General features: G+C 40.2%; 1 protein-coding gene across 5 annotated transcripts in view; it reads left to right on the top strand.

Moving 5' to 3' along the window:
* ARHGEF7 (Rho guanine nucleotide exchange factor 7) overlaps window positions 1–19,376 on the top strand; it is a 228,893-nt gene that overhangs the window by 129,831 nt on the left and 79,686 nt on the right. For all 5 annotated transcript variants that reach the window (XM_050948141.1, XM_050948175.1, XM_050948144.1 and 2 more), the window contains exons 7-9: window positions 6,768–6,862; window positions 7,249–7,344; window positions 16,971–17,093. In XM_050948141.1, the coding sequence (XP_050804098.1) occupies window positions 6,768–6,862; window positions 7,249–7,344; window positions 16,971–17,093 (314 nt within the window). The remainder of the gene's footprint in view (window positions 1–6,767; window positions 6,863–7,248; window positions 7,345–16,970; window positions 17,094–19,376) is intronic.

Raw genomic sequence — 19,376 nt, 5'->3', positions numbered from 1 at the left:
TGCATGATCCTGTTATGGTTTGAAGTTGTCAGTAAAGTAGTGCCATTTCTCTTAGCCTTTTCTCTCTTATCTCCAGCTATTTTATTTCATTTTGTTGGGTCTAGATAGTTAGTTGATGTGAAAATGAAAAAAGTGGAAGGAAAAAAAGTCTGACTCAGTTTCACAATAATGTATTCAGCTTTTTGTTCTAGCCATTTTATGATCCACAAATGAGCCGCTTGAGAAAGGGTTGGCTTTGTTCAAAGTATGGGAGAAGGGGGAGGGAGGGGGGCTGGGGCAGATTACCTATCTTATTTTTTTTGAATCAAAAATTCAAACTGTGACCAAATTAAATTCCCAATTTTTTATTTTCAAAATTGCAATTTTTACACCCAAATAGGACCAGAGATGTTTTTCATGAAATCATGCTTTGTTCTTCAGTGACCTTAGGCACAAGGTAATGGGTCTGTCAACATGGCAGCCTTTACTTAGAATACATTTTGCATTTACTGAGGATCAATCCTTCTAAAGTTATTAGAGTATAAACATTTATGTTCAACAAAGGTGCACCCTGTATCTCTCTAGTTTTATTTCTTCATAAATAGTAGTAAGTGGTACTTTAATATTGGCAGAGACTAAAGAGAAAAGAATAATCAAGGTATGAAATTCAGTTTTCTAGACTTTGACTAAATCTTTTAGAAGCTAGTATCTAAGCCTTCCTTTGAAATAAGGGTATAAATAAAGCTCAGCATTCTTTGCAGTTGTGCTGTTAGTTTACGTCACATACATTTTGGTTTTTTGGGCACATCTAGTTTTTTTTTAAGTTATTTTCACTCTGCTTGTTGCTCTGTATTGTTTTGATCAGCATTTTAGATTTATTACTAGTGTTTTAATTAATATGAAGTTTTCAAATATGAACATAAATCAAAATTTGACCTCATTGAAGCTTTCTGAAAATTTTATCTTGGGAATGAAACTTCATTCATAAATAATAAATACTTTTACAATTTGTCAATCTGTATTAAGGGTAAAATCCCCCCTCCACAGAAAGCTGACGTAAATGGACTCTTACATGGGAGTTAAGATTGGGAATCATTGCTTAACCTATGGACAAGGTGTGACAATGCCAATAGACCCATAGCCACTGTTCCAGCCTCTGGTCTTGAACAAGATTGCCCTAAAATCTTAGCTCTTGTGTGGGTGTTTTGAAACTGGCAAGCTTGGATGTGGTGGTGCTTGTGGGATTCTAGTAATATATTGATGCATGGTGGGAATCTCCAAGGGAATATGGTAGAGGTCTATAAAATCGTAACTGGTGTGCAGAAAGTAAATAAGGAAGTGTTCTTTACTCCTTCTCAGAACACAAGAACTAGGGTCGTCAAATAAAATTAATAGGCAGTAGGTTTAAAACACACAAAAGGAAGTATTTTTTTTTCCACACAACACACAGTCAACTTGTGGAATTCCTTATCAGAGGATGTTGGGAAGGCCAGGACTATAACAGGGTTCAAAAAAGAACTAGATAAATTCATGAAGGATAGGCCCATCAATGTCCATTAGCCAGGATGGGCAGGGATGGTGTCCCTAGCCTCTGTTTGACAGAAGCTGGAAATGGGCCACGGGATGGATCACTTGATGATTACCTGTTCTGTTCATTCCCTCAGGCACCTAGCATTGGCCATTGTTGGAAGACAGGATACTGGGCTAGACTGATCTTTGGTCTGACTCAGTGTGGCTGTTCTTGTGTTCAAGCCTCACAGTAGGTTTTTGGAGAAAGAGTTGTGATATTAGACAGTCCTCATGAAAGGAGGAAGGCGTCAAAGTACAGTTCAGAGCAAGCTCAGAATATGATGGGTGAAACTTTGCCAACTCCCCTTCCAGGATGGGACTGGACAGTGGAAAATCTCATAATCTGATGACCTGGGGGCTCTTTCCACAAATATTCCACTCACTGCTCCCTGAGCATTTTATTTTATTTTATCAATTTATAGAGCACCATCTCCAATTAATAAACTGTTATCATACACTCTGATCTCAAAGTAAGTTTGATTTAGTACATATTACACTATGTAGTTGAGTATGCAGGACAAGATGTGTGCTTGGCAGGAGAATATATAAATAATAAATAGCAGAGAATTATTTTGATGCAAAGCCCATTCATCTTGGGTATATAAATACTAAAGAACTTCATAATCTGAACCAGATTTAGAATTAACAATGAAATAAATTACTTTAAATGAAAGATAAATAAGTAACCAGTTGCTTCAAAGTGGGCATGTTATCACATGACATCCCTGTAGGACAGGCTTTTAAAAAAATAAATTATTTGTACTTTCACATTTTGTTAGTTGACCATTATAGAATAATAAAGCTTAATGTGTCAAGTTTTATTTCTCTATTATGTAAGTCTATAAGCTAATTGCCTACTATATGCAGATAGCACAAATTCAAGTAGAGGATTTCTAGTGACTCTTTTAGGGGTGGAAGAGGAGGTAAAGAAATAGTTCACTTTTCTGACTCTAATTTTCCATTATTTGTTCCTATATGCTTTAAAATGAGAGTCCCTCTGTAAGGCTAAACTTTCCAAGCTGCATCAGCTGGTATTTGCACGTGCAAAACGCCAAGTACCCTTTGTTTGCTTGTAGATGTGGAATATGTGCATGTGTAACATTTGCATGCTCTGCTTAGGAGCCCATGTAAAATTTAAGGATGTGGCTTGTCGAGTCCCAGTGATGCAAGCAAATTACACAATGATTCTTATTCGTTGTAATGAGGGGATGTTTTAGATGAGTGATGTTAGTTATGTGACAAAATGGGAACGTGCTGCATGTCCCTAACGTTATAATGAAATCTGCCTTTCTTTTCATGTGGTTTGAAAGTTGCTCAGTTCTATGTAGGTCATTTAAATCCGTTTTTGGGTGATAGTTTTTGCCTTAGGGAGGTTACTGGGTTTTGTGTGACAGAACTGTTAACCACGCTTAATTTTTCCATGCCTTGTGACTAAGGGAAAGCTTGCACTGGATGAGCTCAGCTTTGTATGCCATTCATTAGTGTTATGTATTGTAAAAGCTACCCTTTCAATGAAAACGACCCGTTCCTTTGGTACCCAGACTTATCTGTGCAAATGTTGTGATGGAGCTTTGAGAACAAGGTCTTTTGAGGTCTAATGGGGTCTTGCAGCAGCCAGAACATGCAGAAAGCAGGAAAGGCAAGAAAGGTGATTATTAGAGAATACAAGCATGATGGTGAGATTAGGAATTCAGAAGTGCCCTGGAGAGGCACTGTAAATACTCATACTTGTAATACTGAGCACTTTAAAGAACTTTACATCTTCAAAGTGCTGTACAGACATTTAATCCTCACAACTTCTTTGTGAGGTAGGTAAGTAATACTGAAAGTTGCTAGGGGTAGGGTAACACAGAAAAATGGCATTTAGATCTCTGTGAACCAGGTTTTAAAAAAATGCTTCTCAGAGTAGAAACAAAAATGCCATATACAATGACAGTCATCACTGTTTATGCAGACAGGAAAGTCAACTAAAGGAGGAGTTTAATATATTTTAAATGACTTTTAATAATATGTGCATGTCTAATAGCATTGCATTGCACCAGTAAAATTTTGGAATGATTTAAAGCAGAGTAGGTGAATGTGGTAACTCATCTTTTTGAGTAGGGCTTTACAGCACAGTGATATTTACTGTTCAATGCATTTTAATTTCCTGGGGGTATTGCGAATATTGATTCTTAAAAATGTTGAAATATTTGCTGCCTTTTTAAATGATTTTTTTTCCCAAAAAAGCAAGCAATCTGTGTACAGGTTAATATTATTTAGTTGTCAGATTTTCAGGCAGTTATTACGTCATGAAACAGAATGTATATTCAGAGTATTTGCTGTGTCTTAGAGACTGCCATGGTATTGAGGCTTTTTTCAAGTCTCCTGCAAATTTCTTTCACTTTGATACTGGAGCACTTTATAAAATGGTTCAGCGCTTCAGCAGGCTGGCATGTTCTTGTTATTGGTTCATCTCCTTCCTTCCCCATAGCTTTGGAAAGTTTTGTGTGTGTACATCCTGTTTTATGGGAAAGCCATATTGGAAAAATTAATTTTGGAGTTAGCCCTGAGAGGGCAAATGGCTATATGTATTATGCTTTTTATTTTAGCACTCTTTTTGTTATATTTTTGCATGAATCCTTGTTCACTGTTTGTGATTCTGTAAGGGTCAGCTATTGTTTTATCTTTGTTTAGTCCCTTTCCAAATACATTAAAACTAATAAGTTTATTCCCACTTACAGTTTGTGCACTAACCTTGTACTGTATGTGCTAGCTGCCCAATTAATAGCTAATGCTTTCTCTGTGGCATTCCTCTGACATGGTGTCTTGAAGAATGGAGACATTTTAATCTTTGGGTCAGGATTCAGAGTTCCAACAAGAGAATGAACTCGAAAGTGGTCCCTTTTCCTTCAAATGAATAGAACCATTCAGAGAATAAAGCAGAATTCAATGACACCAATGAAAGAAACAGTGAATTCTTCATTTTAAATAGTTCAGATGTCATTTGTTTCATCAGGTTTGCATTTAGACAAGAATGGCTTTTTTATGTCTTAAAACAGAGTATAGACTACAACAGTGAATAATGCATTTAGTGCAGTCCTTATTATAAACGATAAAATTAGACTTTACTTTCTCTCTCGTGTGTTATATTTGTCTATATTAATGTGGCATCTTACATGCAATGCATTAAAAGTCACAGAACTATCCAGAACACATCCATGTTACATTGGTATACATAATATAAGCGCAAATCTAACTGTGATTCTGTAAAGCAGAAAAGCTTAAAAATTGGCCTGTTTCCTTGCATATAAAATATTCTAACAAATGTAGGGAAGTATATTTAATTCAGACAGGAAAGGCCATTCTGTTGCTGAATTACCAGTGAGTAAAATCAAGTTCATGTTCTGTACTGTGCATGTCTGTTGACATTTTGGAGACAATGAAACCCGTCTGAAGGGGCTACAAAATGGTGGTTGCTTAACAAAGGGGGGCCTTCTACTATAAATACATCAGGTCAGGGAAACAACACCATGCTCTGGGTGTCCCTAAACCCCTGACTGCTAGAAGCTGAGACTGGATGGTAGGGTGGATTCCTTGATAAATTTCCATGTTCTGTTCACTCTCTCTGAGGCATCTGGCACTGGCCACTGTTGGAAGACAGGAACTGGGCTAGATGGATCATTGGTAAGGCTGCGAGTCTGTCACCGAGGTCACAGATTCTGTGACTTTTCATGATCTTTGTGACTTTTACAGTGGCTGGTGCTGGCTTGGGGCTGCCTGAACTGAGCATCCCCGGGGCCAGCAGCAGCAGTTTGGATGTGTGGGCTAGGGGTAAGGGGGTGCTTTTCTCAGTGTGGGGGGCTCTCCGTCTCCCACTGGCATGGCCCTGCAGCTCCTAGGCGGAGGGGCCAGGGGGGTTCTGTGTGCTGCCCACGCCCACATGCCCTGCCCTCACAGCTCCCATTGGCTGCAGTTCCTGGACAGTGGGAGCTGTGCAGCTGGTGCTTGTGGCAGGAGCAGCATACGAAGCCCCCTGGCCCCTTCGCTACCTAGGAGCTGCAGGGGCATGAGGCAGAGCCGGGTAGGGAGCCTGCGAGTCACACCAAATCCCCCCAGCACCAGCGTGGTCCCAGACCACCTTCCCCAGCACCCGCGGCATCTCAGGACATGTCGTTTTTCTTCCCTCCCCCCCCCCCCCCCCAATTTTTAGTTAGGGGTATATAGTAAAAGTCATGGACAGGTCACGGGCTGTGAATTTTAGTTTATTGCCCGTGACCTCTCCATGACTTTTACTAAAAATACCTGTGATTAAAACGTAGCCTTAATCACTGGTCTCACCCAGTATGGCCGTTCTTATGTTCTTAGAACCAAGCAGAATACATTTTAGGATATTTTGGGGCAGTCTCTTTAGAGGAGGTTGCCTAATAAAGAATGATCTCCTGTATACATTGCAAGTTATTCTAAATTACTGCTGTTGATTTACATGTGGTAATGTGATGTTAAAAACCAGAATGTGCCATATTGTTTGTCTTTGTTTTATGTCTGAAACTGTGGTAACTTTTTTCTGCGGTAGTTTACTGCTGTTACATTCACATTCAGTCAACATGCTGTAATGTATTTTTAAACAGAATTATCTTAAAATAATCACGTTGTCTATTTAAAATTTACCTGCAGTCCTCCAAGACACAGAATTGCACTTCCAGGTAAACTCAGTAACAAATTTTGAGTCAAGATTAGGTGACTGCATTGGTCTTAATCATTAAGATTGAGGAAATAATCCCAGCAGAAAAATAGATGGCAACAAGGGACTCAAAAGACTAGTGCTCACTTCTGGTACTTTTTGTAATTTTCTGATAACCCCTCAACCAGTTTAAAGTGTATAGAAGCAATAATATTCTCCTACTTTTGAAAAAGCTCGGTGTGTAGGTATTTAAATTCTACAGGAAACGTTGCTAAGTATAATGAAACCTTCCTTTGGGCTTACTCCTTTTGTGATATATAGACATCTGAAGGAAAAGCGTTTTTCATAGCTGCACTGTGTAATACTTAACAACTCATTGTCAGTGTATGAATCTAATTCAGTATCTGATTATTAGCTCTTTGTGTAAGTTTTATGGTCTTACAGTATACTAGTTACAGTAAATACTAAAAAGAATATTTCAAAGAAATTTTAATCTTTTGTAATGTCTCTTTGAAAATAATAATAGTAGCCACTAATTGTCATATATTTATTGTAGGTGCTACAAAATATTTTAGAAACAGAAAATGAATATGCTAAGGAACTACAGACAATGCTTTCAAACTACTTGCGACCGTTACAAGTCAGTGAAAAGTATGTGAGTTTTTTGTTTTATTTTAAATTAACTAAGGCTTAGATTTTGTTTTTCATATGATCAAAACTTCTGTTTTACAAGCTTTTCAGTTAAGTAGATGCTTGGCATTGAAATGTATGCCTGTAATCTCTTCGACTTTGATTGTGAGATCATTGGTGCAGGGTCTACCTTTTTGTCCTCTTTGTCCAGTGCCCAGCCCAGTAGGGACCTGATCCATGACCAGGGCTTCTAGGCGCTATGGTAATGCAAATAAATAATAATAGTAAATATAGATTTGACAACAAAAATGTGACTTTGAGGAAAGCAGAAATAGAAGTAAAATTATATGAAGGTTGTTTTTTTGAGTTTGCAGCTGCTTACTGAGCTTTATTTTTCTTGGCTCCAGGTTAAACTCTGCAAATACTTCATATTTAATGGGAAACCTGGAAGAAATCAGTTCTTACCAGCAGATGCTTGTACAGTCATTAGAAGAATGCACCAAGTAAGTACAAACAGGCTGCAGAATTAAAGTTGGGAAGTTCTTTCTTCTGCATATTCTGAGGGACATCGTTGTTTCTGGAAAATGAAACTTTCATTTTTCAGTGCTGTCATCCCAAGGATTGGTTCATCTTCTTCAAGCAATCTAGGCTTGAAATGCCTCTTTACTTTGTCACTTCACTTCTGTTACCGAGTTCTGTGGGTGCCAATACAATGGTTGCTGAATTTTGGAGGTCACTTAAATGAAATGTTTCGCATGTACATGTTGTAATTCTTCATGCATTTTGACAGGTAAGATATTATATATCAATTAATAAGAGGAGAATACCAATCTCTCTTACACAAGGAAGCTCCTTTACCATATAATAATGCCAGTTTGTGGACCTCTGACATATAGATTAGTATGATGATTTTCATCATTTAAACTTACATGAAGATAATTATTTAGACTTTTCTATCTGATTTAAACTGTAGTAGATCACCTTCCTGTAATGTCCTTTATTTCCTGTTCTTGCTACTTAAAATAATGCTATTGTGTAACATATTGAGACCATAACGGATGCTGGTAGGTGGGCAGAGGAAACAGTCCCCCAGGACTACAGAAAATTGCAAATATTTTATATTACATTCTCCTCATAAACACATTGGCAATGCCAACTTGTATTTTCAATTTAATTTTCATCCCAGTGTAGTGACTTGAGTTGCTGACTTCCTGCTGTTTCAATCCAATCCATCATAACTCCTGTAGTGTAGAAGAATGCCTGCCATGATGTCTTGATTTTTGTCAACTTACCATGTTGTTTTGGCTGGCAAACCTGCTCTAAACTGATAGCAGCTTCTAGGCTCAAAATAGGTTTACCATTTTATTTTTTGGCAGGGACCTTAAGGTTTCATCGTTCAGGCACTTTGTGTTGCAGTGTACAATGAAAACGTGATGTACACAAATGACCAAATGCAGACACTCTGCCAGAAATTTTAAATAGCTTTTATGTTATAGTATTGCGAGCCTAAATAATGTGACATATTGACATGCATGAGAATGGAAATAAATTGACTATCACTTCCTCTTTTCAAGTAGGGTCATTTTTTTTCTGCCCTTTGAGTTGCTTGCAAAAGGTTCATTGTATCTCAACAACAGATATTTTCCAGTGCATTGTTAGGCGTCTTTTCAGGCATCTTTCCGTCTAACTTGTTTAATCTTGCTACTGGTGTAAATTAGATTATTACAGAACACACACGCCTTAGCCGCTTGATAAAGTTGTGGTTTGTTGTAGGATTTTTTAGCATGGAAAAATCTCTAGTGGTTCGGAACCTAATCTTTGCAGGGTAATTTGTTTTTTGTTTGCAGCGTTCTGGAAGTTTCTCTTGTGTTCTATAGAAGGTTTGTCCTCCTTAAACTTGCCTCCAGACACTTATATTACAGCATAGGCAATGTGGTGCCCCACAGACATTTCTTGTCTGGCTGCCTGGGCAGTTGGTGCCATCAGACAAATTCTTTTAGGGTTGCTTCTCTCTTCAGGTAAGTGACAGTAAAGTGCAGTATTTGAAGAGATCCTAACAAACCTACACCTCAGGACTCTTCCTAGTGCTAGATTTAAATTAAGTTAAACTATTCTGTCTCTACAGATTTTGCCCAGCCTGTCGTCTCATTTTCGTTTCATTAAATAATATGTAAGGGAAGCGAGAATATGATTATTGGGTGGAGCTGAGAGAGATCCACAAACTATCTCTGAAATACACTTAACTTTGTGTGAGGGAGGGAGGGAGAGAGGGAGAGAGAGAGAGGGAGAGGGAGAGGGAGAGGGAAGTAAAGGGACCAGCAAGGGTGGTGGTTGAAGAGGGATGGCTTTAACTGAAACCTTCTCATGGTCATGAAGAAAACCTTGAAAATGTGAATTGAATTGTAAACTAATAGAGTTCTTCCTGAGTTTGTAGGCAGCCTAAAACAATAGCTTGGAGCAGTGTGAAATGCCTCTCTACATTTCTCTCAATGAGTTGTTAATTGTGAAACCTAAACATAACACTATAAACATCAACATCCACTTAATGCAGTGGTCCCCAAACTTTTGAGGGTCGCTTCCCCCTTTACCTGTGGAGGGAGGGGGTTCTGGACAGAGGTAGGGGGGCTGAGGCTGGGGCCGCAGCTGGGGGTGGGTCTGAGGCTGTGGTGGGGGCTGGCAGCTGGACCTGCAGCCAGGTGGGGTTTTGCCCTCGGCCCTGCCCCCAGCCTTGGCCCTGGGCCAGTAACGGAGCCGCAGCCAGCAGCCGAAGCTGGGAACAGGGCTAGGAGCCGGGGACGCGGCTGGGTGCAGGACCAGAGCAGAGCTAGGGGCAGAGCAGGGCCCATAGGAGCTGGCCTAGACCCTGCCACACTCTGTCAGATGTTCCTCTGTGCCCCCTGGGGACACAGTTTGGGGACCTCTGAGTTAATGTGTTTATTCCACTATCCCAAACAGCATCCTCGAGTGCCAACAGCCTTACTCAATTGCCAAAACCTCCAGCTTTCCTCTGACATCTTGTACAGGACAATTCTAGGTACACCTCTACCCCGATATAACGCGACCCAATATAACATGAATTCAGATATAACGCTGTAAAGCAGTGCTCCGGGGAGGAGGGGGGACCACGCACTCCAGTGGATCAAAGTAAGTGCGATATAACACGGTTTCACCTATAACGCAGTAAGATTTTTTGGCTCCCGAGGACAGCGTTATATCGAGGTAGAGGCTTACCTCTCTCTGCTGATAAGAGGGAAGCAGAGATGTGCTGTGGTGTTTCGAAAACTGAAAATGTGGGGACAGCATAAATTAATAACAATGGGTCTGCAGTACTGGTTATATTTATTGTTATATTGAATTCTATAAAAAACTAAATTTTAAAAAATGTGTCTGAAGCTACCATGTTTCTAAGATCTTCACTAGAGTATTGCTGTATCCCAGGGTCCTTGCAGCAGAATTTAGGTCCAGCCTTCTGCAAAATATAGGATTTAGTGTTATATAATACTAATATTACTTTCTATGTTGGCTGCTAGTCTAGTCTTAGATATAGCTCATGGTCCTGGGTGTCCAGACTCATGAAAAGATTGTGACTGATCGAGTGCATATCGCACTTCTAGTCAGTATATTTTCAAAAACTCAGGCAATAGTGTTCCATTTGAAACCTAAGTAATATCATTGAGGCTAGTCCTTATATATATATATCAAAATGAATAACAGTAATCTACAGATACATTCATATGTCAGCTTGTATAGTAAATGTGCAACAATGCGGGTTGTGTATTACAGACCTTATAATTCCATATGCAGAGTAAATACACGTTTTTTGTCCTCTTATAACTCACTGTCACACTACTTTAATTAAAAATTTATCTGAAAATAGACTAGCTGTTGGTCTGAGACTTAATATAATTTTTAAGTGTCATCTTGAAACTTCATAGAGCTAAAAAAAACCAAAATCAAAAACCTTAACACTGTCATTTATAATGGATATATTGTCAGACCCTTAACTGTAACTTTACTAGCAGAGAAAAATTGTCATTTCTAAAGTCATTTGTGTGTATGTTATATACATACATCTGTTGAGCATTTTTAATTCCTGTAATTGCTTTTTAATTACAATAGCAAAAATATGAGAATACTGATGGAATGTCAACTTCAGAATAAATTATGTAAAATAACTATCATCTTTATTGGATTTGAACATGTTAATTGCTAATAGCTTCATGCGATGTGGTGACAGATATTAACCGTTGTTCTTCAGCTAAAGGAGATAAAAATGACATGCTCATTACAATAGTTAATGCATTCATTGCTCCTGCAAAATAATAGAAAAATATTAATGACTGATGCATGAGCTAGAAAAGTGAAAGGAAATGGGTTACCAACTGCCTCATATAGTGTGTTGTGTGTTAATTAGCTCATGTCGATGGGGAATGAATAGTCTAATATTACAGTGCTTCTAAAAATGTACAGTAGAGAATAATTTAATGGTCTTTTGGTAAAAGTACAGAATGTGTAAGGGGAAGGTACAAGTAATTTGATATTGCTGTGTGGAAAAATTATCAAAAATGTATCAGTTAAACAGAAAACAATATTAAGAGAGACAGAGAAATCCTTTTTCAGCAGCAATTCAGGGGATGAGGGGTGGCCTGTTGCCTAAAAACATTGTTAGTGGCATGTCAGTTTCCTGGTGAAGACCAAGCCTATGTGGCTTTGAAATAATGTGAAAAAAATTATGCTGTAGTTCTGATTATTTTTGTTGCTTCACTGTATGTCCTTATACTTGGATAGGAATGTTGATTTTACTCATATTAACGGTATGACCCTCTTATTAAGAAAGTCATCTTCAGTCAGAACTATGTTAACGCGAACAAGGAACCGTCTAGTTTGCACCTGCAGTGTCCACTTGGGGGAGTTGTGGGGCAGTGTAGATAATCCCGAAGGCTACTACTTTTGAACATATTCCCCTCATAATATTCCAAAAGTTGTTATCTATTTGCATCCTTCCTCCCACCCCACCAAGTTTATATATAATTGTTTTTATATTATTTTCTATTTAACTACCATACCTTAAATGGAATGTTTTTACATTATCACAAATTCACATAGGATGCTAACAGGGTGACATATGCTTGTACTCCCACGAGGATGCAGAACTCTGCTATTGAGTCATCTTGGTATTAGGTGCTTTGAGATTTTTGCTGAGCAGTCTGAGGTTAGATCAGATGCATAGGAGCTGCATAGGAGTGCTTTGGGGCTGGTATACTCACAGAAAAAAAATAATTGATGCTCGGCACTCGCCAGCCACCCGCTGATCAGCTGTTTGGTGGCAGTGTGAGGCGCTGGGGAGAGGGGCAGGAAGAGGCAGAGCTGGAGTGGGCCCTTAGGGGAAAGGGCGAAGTGGGGGTGGGTCTTTGGGGTGGAAGGGGGCTGGGGCACCCACCCAGAAAAATCGAAGTTGGTGCTTGTGATCAGATGTGTTCAATTAACTCTAGATTAGAAGTATTAGAGGAAACGTGGGTCCAGACAGAAAAAGTGCTGCAAGGAAATCCACAAGAACAGCTGTTGTTTCTTTAAACGGTTGAGGGATGCACCCCTTTCCCCCAAAAGCTAGCTGAGGAGGGCAGACAGGCGCTTCAGTTATCCTCCGAAGTCGTCGTGACTGTTCGGGGTACTATCTGTACCACTTTTGAACTGTGCATGACTTTATGAAATTGCATCATGAACTTACTGTAATGGAAAGCCTGTAAGGATGTGGATGAGCCATGAATTAGCAAGGTTGTGTCCTGCTTCTGCCTGGCCAGAGACAATAGTGGGGGACCAGCCCACAAGGATGGGCTGTTCAGAATAAAACAGGTTGGGACAGTGGGTTTGTTCTATCTGGGAAAAAATGCTTCCTCCTCTTGTCTGAAGAGAAGGGGATTTGGAAGCAGTGGAAAGTTACCAGGAGGCAGAATGAAAGAAGCAGAAGTGTATTAAGGGAGAACGGAACTAGGGGAGAGAGCCATTTTGTACCAGATTAAGGTGAGGGAGGCACAGCAGGGGCAGTGTATGTAGGCAAAGGGGTAGAGGACACTGGCTGTCTTTCTGGACCTGGATGGTTGCACAAGGGAAGGATGAAGTAGGAAGTGAGGGATGTTTTATGATTTCAGACGTTGATTTTACTGTATGCTTTGTACTATCTTGTGCTTTACATGAGTAAGGATACAAAGAGCATAAACTGGGCAAAGTGTGTGTGCTCTGTGCCTCACCAACTGCTAGGTACACCTGAGAGAGTTCAGCTGTAAACCTGAAACTTGCCACCTTTGGGGTGCAGTTCTGGGAGAGGGGTGTGTTTTTAAATACCAGGAAGTCTGAAGCACAGGCGCCAACTTTCTGATTTTCCGAGGGTGCTCCACCCCCCACTCTGTCCCCGGCCCTATCCCCACTCAACCCCTTCCCCTAAAACCCCACCCTGCCTCTTCCCACCCTGCCCCCTCCCTGAGTGCACCCCGCCACAGAAGAATGGTGCCTCCCCATGCGGGGGGGGCAATCTAAAGGGAAAGTCACATGATCGGTCATTCATCCCAGTCCCACCCCCAGCAACCCCCACACACCCAGCCCGGGGCCACCACGCTCTCCCCGCCGCACATTACCGGTAGGGGAGCGCTCTGTCCTTCTGCTGCGCCTGCCCCCCCAGCATTTTCCGCCGCCCTCCATGGTGGCAGGGAGTCCGACTGGGGAACTGCCTGTTTAAGGCAGTGGTTGGGCTCTGTCCAGGCTCCAAGATCTTAGAGATCCAGAGTGGCAGAGGCTTGGATTCCCATCACAGCAGTCTTGGTAGGCGCTGGTGCTGGAACTGGTGCTGGGGTTGCTGCTGCACCTCCTGGCTTGAAGTAGTAATAACACACCAAATACATGGGTTCCATCATCAGCACCAACTGTGTTCCTGCTAGTGGATGGTCAGGAATGGGGGCTCACTAGGATCTGTGACAGTCAGAAGTTTTTGTTTTTCTGTTTAAATAGGTTCAGTCTCAGGTGGTTATGGCTGTGGGAAAAAAAACTTAAAAATGTGAACTGAGTGCAGCTTATGCAGCTGCATCTTACGGAGCTTGCAGAATGCCTGAAATAACAGCTCCATTCATTTAGGGGGTGTTAGCTCACATGCCAGTCTTAAGACTTTTAATGTCTACATTGCTTTGATAAGAAGTGAAGTAGTTAACATATACTATACAGATCTACACATTTCAATCTGGGTAACTGCTTTTTTAGGACTGGATTTTTAACTCCCCACAGTGGCCCTGAAATTGGACGCAGTTGGTTTTCTTTTCGTAAAGGAGGGGTCAATTTTCAAAAATTTGAGAAACACTGGTTAAGCTGTAGTACATTTGTAGTGTTTAGTTATCATTAAAGCCATACTCTGAGAAGTGTGTGTGTGCGTGTCTATGTGTATGTAAATGTAAATGTTCGGGGGTTTGTGGTATATGTTATCTTCCATAGCAGGATTGGGATGTTACTTCTAACACCAGGAAGGTGACCCACTGCTGATCACTATTTTCAGAAACAGGCTTCTTACCTGCTGCTGAAAGTGTTTTAACTGCTTCTGTTGATAGGACAAAATTGTTTTTAGCACCATTACAGAAAACATTTTTGAGGTTTGGTGAAAATGATGTTCTCTCTATGCTAGCTGTTAAACTATTGTCAGTACTGGGCCAAATGTTAATAATGGGTCGTTTTCCTAATGCTTACCAGAGAGCCTGTGTTGCTTTGGGGTAATAGGAAATTCTGAATGTTAACATTGTGTTCCATTTCACTGATATTTTTAAAAAGCTGCAGAATATATAGCCAGAGGAAAAGGGTTGCAGACTATTCATTTCACTCTGATTAAAGAGCCATACAGTAACCGTATTGTATTTTAGTTTAAATTTTTCCCCGTAGTGCTGTAAACTTACACAGCATGTTAGATTGGAGCAAAGAACATGTCTTAAAGAGTTTACAAGCTGAGCGAGACAAGGTGTACAATTCAGGGGAAGACACTTTTCTCAGTAATTGTTCAGGGAAATGGAAGAATATTGATGAGGAGACTGCTGGAAGAAGTGAACTTAAGTGTCAAGAGCAAGCACATCTTGTAATGATGATGAAAAATTTTACCCCATCAACAGTATCAGTAAAGTTTTTAGCACCAGTTCAGGTGAAACCAATTTATTTTGACAACCACTTCCAACAGGTCAGTTTTCTAGTTGAGACAAAATTTAATTTTCCAACTTTTTTTTTAAATTGAAAGTATATCATTTTCTCCCAGAATAATAACACATGCCTGTCAATAAAATGTATTTTTTAGGAAGGATGTAAATTGTTATATTATTATTATTATTGCAAGCAGGCTTGCTGGCAGTTAGTGAAGGAAAAAAGAAATTGAACTGGTGAATTTGGACTCTTCCCCTCTAATTCCCATCAATGTCTATTTCCTCAAATTGAAATGACTTTACAGTTGAAAGGGAGTTAGTATAATTATTCTGTTGCCCATTAATATTTTCCAGGGATCAAACTAATGGATATTTATATTGTGAAGTGAAATATTCAGAGTAAGGAAGTGACAAAGATAAGATTACCCACACAACCTTAACTGTGCCCCCTTTGTGTGTATGCATTATTAGAAGTCAGGGCCTGATTCTTCACTGGGTTACCCCAAATATACACGGTTAACTTCAAGGCATGTACACTCCAGCCCCTTGCTAATAGAAATTTGAGAGAGAATTATGCAAAAAAGTTATTAAAAGTGTATTATGCCTGTATGTGATATACCTGTTATATCTCTCTGACATATCTAAACAGATCTTGACCAAGACATTGTGAAAAGCAATTTTCTTCCTAAAGGGCTGACTCCCTGACAAATTTCAGCTTTGTTGCCCATGCTGAGGCTAAAGCAATTAAAAAAAAAATCTCTTTTAAAAATGGCTAAATTGTTTTTGTTGAAACTTTTCAGCAAAATTCACCCTCACACAGAAACCAAACATGGGAAATTCCAGCCTAAAAAATAAACGATTGAAAAGGTTTATGAGCAACTGACAAAGGCCTTAACTACAATAGAAAGTTTTAGGGCCGCCCAGACGATTCAGGGGGCCTGGGGCAAAGCAATTTCGGGAGCCCCTTCCATAAAAAAAAGTTGCAATACTATAGAATACTATATTCTCGTGGGGGGCCCTGCAGGGCCTGGGGCCTGGGACAAATTGCCCCACTTGCCCCCCCCTCTGGGCGGACCTGGAAATTTGTACCACTTTACAACTTGTTGTTAAAGCAGTACAACCCCCCTAGTGTAAACGCAGTTATGTCTGTGTAAAGGTGCTTTATACTAGTATAACTATTCCACTGGGTGTAAGGTACCTTTTATGCTGATATAGCTACATCCATACTAGGGCTTGTCCAAATATAACAATACTGACAAAACATTGATCAGCATTATCATACCAGTACAACTTTGATGTGAAGATTCCACCAAAGACTACCTTTAGTGATAAGTAAGGCTGCGAGTCTTTCATGTGAGGTCACAGATTCCAGCATGGATTGCAGCAGTGGCAGGGCCCCTGGCCACCCCCAGCCCAGAGCAGTAGCAGTGGTAGAAGGGCCCTGGGCCATTCCCCCACCCCAGCAGCTGGGGGGGCCTGGAGTGCCCCTCCCCTCCTCCCCCCCCCCCCCCAGATCAGCAGCATCCCCAGAAGCATGCGCGCGCACACACACAACATAACACACCCCAGCACCTAAGATTTAATTAGGGGTATTTTTAGTAAAAGTCATGGACAGGTCACCAGCCTGGGACTTTTTGATTATTGCCTGTGACCTGTCCATGACTTTTACTAAAAATACCCATGACTAAATCGTAGCCTTAATTTTAAGTGTCACTATACATTCTGCCTTCAGTATAGTGACATAGCATTGCATAGCAGGATATGGAGATTACAGGGCAGAAGCAGTGGGAGAGGAAGATATTTGTAGTTACTGATTCTAGGATAGACTGATGGTTGTAGAGTAATTTTAAATGAAGTGGGTTGAGGTCACATTTCTCAAAGTGTAACATGTTCTTGCTGCTTAAGTCTTTGGTTTTGTCTTGATAGTGTTACTATAATTTAATCTTCCTTTATGTTGCTTACTTTAGGTTGCCTGAAGCTCAGCAGAGGGTTGGAGGATGCTTTCTAAATTTAATGCCACAAATGAAAAACTTATACCTTGCATACTGTGCCAACCACCCGTCAGCAGTAAATGTTCTCACAGAACACAGGTATGTTTATTTTATATTTAATTAAAACTCCTACAGAAAAAGTGATTAAAAATAAGTAGTATGTATTTTTAAAAAAAAGCTGATAGGTGCACTTACTTTAAATATCCTACAGCCTTTTTTGGTGAGTACACAGAGCATTGTCGCCTGTTTTAACCAAACCAAAGCTATTCTGCGCAGCCAGGACCATTGTATCACTCATCGGAAAACTATTATTTGAGAAGATTTTTATAACATAAAAAATGCACATAAACCGTGAACGTGTAAAGGAAACCATAGTACATATTATCTTAGTTTTGCGAATACCTGTGTGAAAATGTTGATTTTGAAAGTTCTGGCATGACTGATTTTGGTTTCTGTAACTTTCTTCTGTCTGCCATCTGTATCTTAACCTTTGAAGGGTTGTGTTGGAGAACTAACCTTCCAGCTTCTGAAAGACCGAGTGCAGGACTAGAGTCTAATCTCAGATGCATAAGCATAAATCACCACATGCCTTGAAAAAATTGCTACCTTTCCACACACAAGTGCAATGCTAATTTTTCAATACAGTAAGAGGTGGTGTGCATTTCCGCATATTGGAATTAGAACTTGGATCTTACATTTTGAGAGCAATACATTTACATGGAGAAAGCATTCAGAAAATGTTAACGTAATAGTCAGTTCTGAAAACATTTATATTTATTTTCAACTTCACTCTAATGAGCAGCTCCAGTGAAGTCAATGTGATGATTTATGTGACTATAGGTGATATGTGCATAGGTGTTGCGGGATCAGGGCCTTAATTTTGCACAGTTTACAAAATGAGCACCTCTTGTTTGTCAGAAATAAGTGTTTGAGGTAACATGACTACCTTTAGCTGCTGAGGTTTTTTTGGCTATGTTTAGGGCCCCATTCATGTACAGCACAGTTGCAGGCACCGTGTCTTACAGAGGGAGAAAGTTTGGAGCTAGACTGTTGCTTTTAAGCCACAGCCAGCACTCGAGTAAAGGTAGGGGAGCTGTCCTGCAACTGGATCTCCTCCTAAGAATTTCTGAGAAGCAAATGCTGTGGCAGTTGTTCTAATAATTTTTCAAGGGTCTGAGTGTGTGTTCGCCTTGGAACTCTGAGAAGCTTTGGTGGCTGCTGTGGGCATGAGTCAGAGAACTATAGCCACCCTACTTTGCCCTCCTCCATGAAGTTAGAAGCCATAGGGGAGCTGGCAGGGAGCACAGCCTGTACTTCCCCCCCAGAATTTTTGCCCTAGGCAATGAGCCAGGGAAAAGGCTCTTTACACCCTCTCCATCTTCCCTGTGCAAAGCCAGGCATGACTGAGGCCTTCATTTTCAACAATATTAGTTTTTCAGTAATACGTTCTATGGTCTAGTCATGCCTCTTCTTCATTCACAATCATGTAAAATATAAACCTTTTGAATCATTTGATACAGGTGATCTGTCCCCAACTTCCTCATTACCTAAGGTTTTCTAACTTTTTGTGTGTGTGAAAGAACAAATTGAAATGCTTGCTACATGTTACAGTGAAAGCAACAGTGATAGCGTACTCTGTGTGGGGGGTGAGGAGGAAGGAAAACGAAACAAAATGTATAAAATGCTGTAATTTTTTTTTCTTGCTGGTGATTAGTTTCAGCTGGCATTCTCTGTATAATGTGAAGTATTCAGACATACGCGTCCAGGATTTTTAATAATGTTCAGCCTAAGGACTTTCTCACATTTTCAGCTAAGTAGTTGGTGCCTCTCCCATCTTCCCACATTCCAGGTTGGGATTCCATGTAAATAGGATGTGGTAATTGATAGCAAAGTGAACAGATACATTTCTTAAGATTTGGCTAAGCATAGCGGAAAGATTTATCCAGTGCTTCTGGAAGATATCACCCAGGTAAAAGATACTGCAGTCACTTTCTGGTCTGTAAAATCAACTTTGTGAATCCCTATAGGAGTCATAAATATCATAGAACAATTAAATAATACACTGCAGACATGGAGTTAGTTTCAAGGTAATCTTGCAGAGGGAAGCAAGTCCTGATGAATGAGCTCTTGTTTAGCATGTCATATTATCTGTTTGTTTGAATTAGATATGTCAATGGAAATATGAACCCTGGATTTGTAATTGCCTCCTTTAATGGCTTAGAGTGGGTCATCCCTTTCAGTCTCTGAAGGAGGCCACTTCACCTTCTATGCCACCTAACGGCTGACGGTCTGTTGCCAGGGAGTTAGAACAGTGTCAGCAAAAAGTCTTGGCACCTGGCCCCTAGGTGTGAGGCAGGGCAATTGGCAGTCTTTAGTCCAGCT

Source organism: Gopherus flavomarginatus, chromosome 1 (assembly GCF_025201925.1).
Source record: "Gopherus flavomarginatus isolate rGopFla2 chromosome 1, rGopFla2.mat.asm, whole genome shotgun sequence".
NCBI lineage: Eukaryota > Metazoa > Chordata > Testudines > Testudinidae > Gopherus > Gopherus flavomarginatus.
Note: the sequence above shows the minus strand (reverse complement) of the source record. Positions and strands in the feature narration are given on the sequence as shown.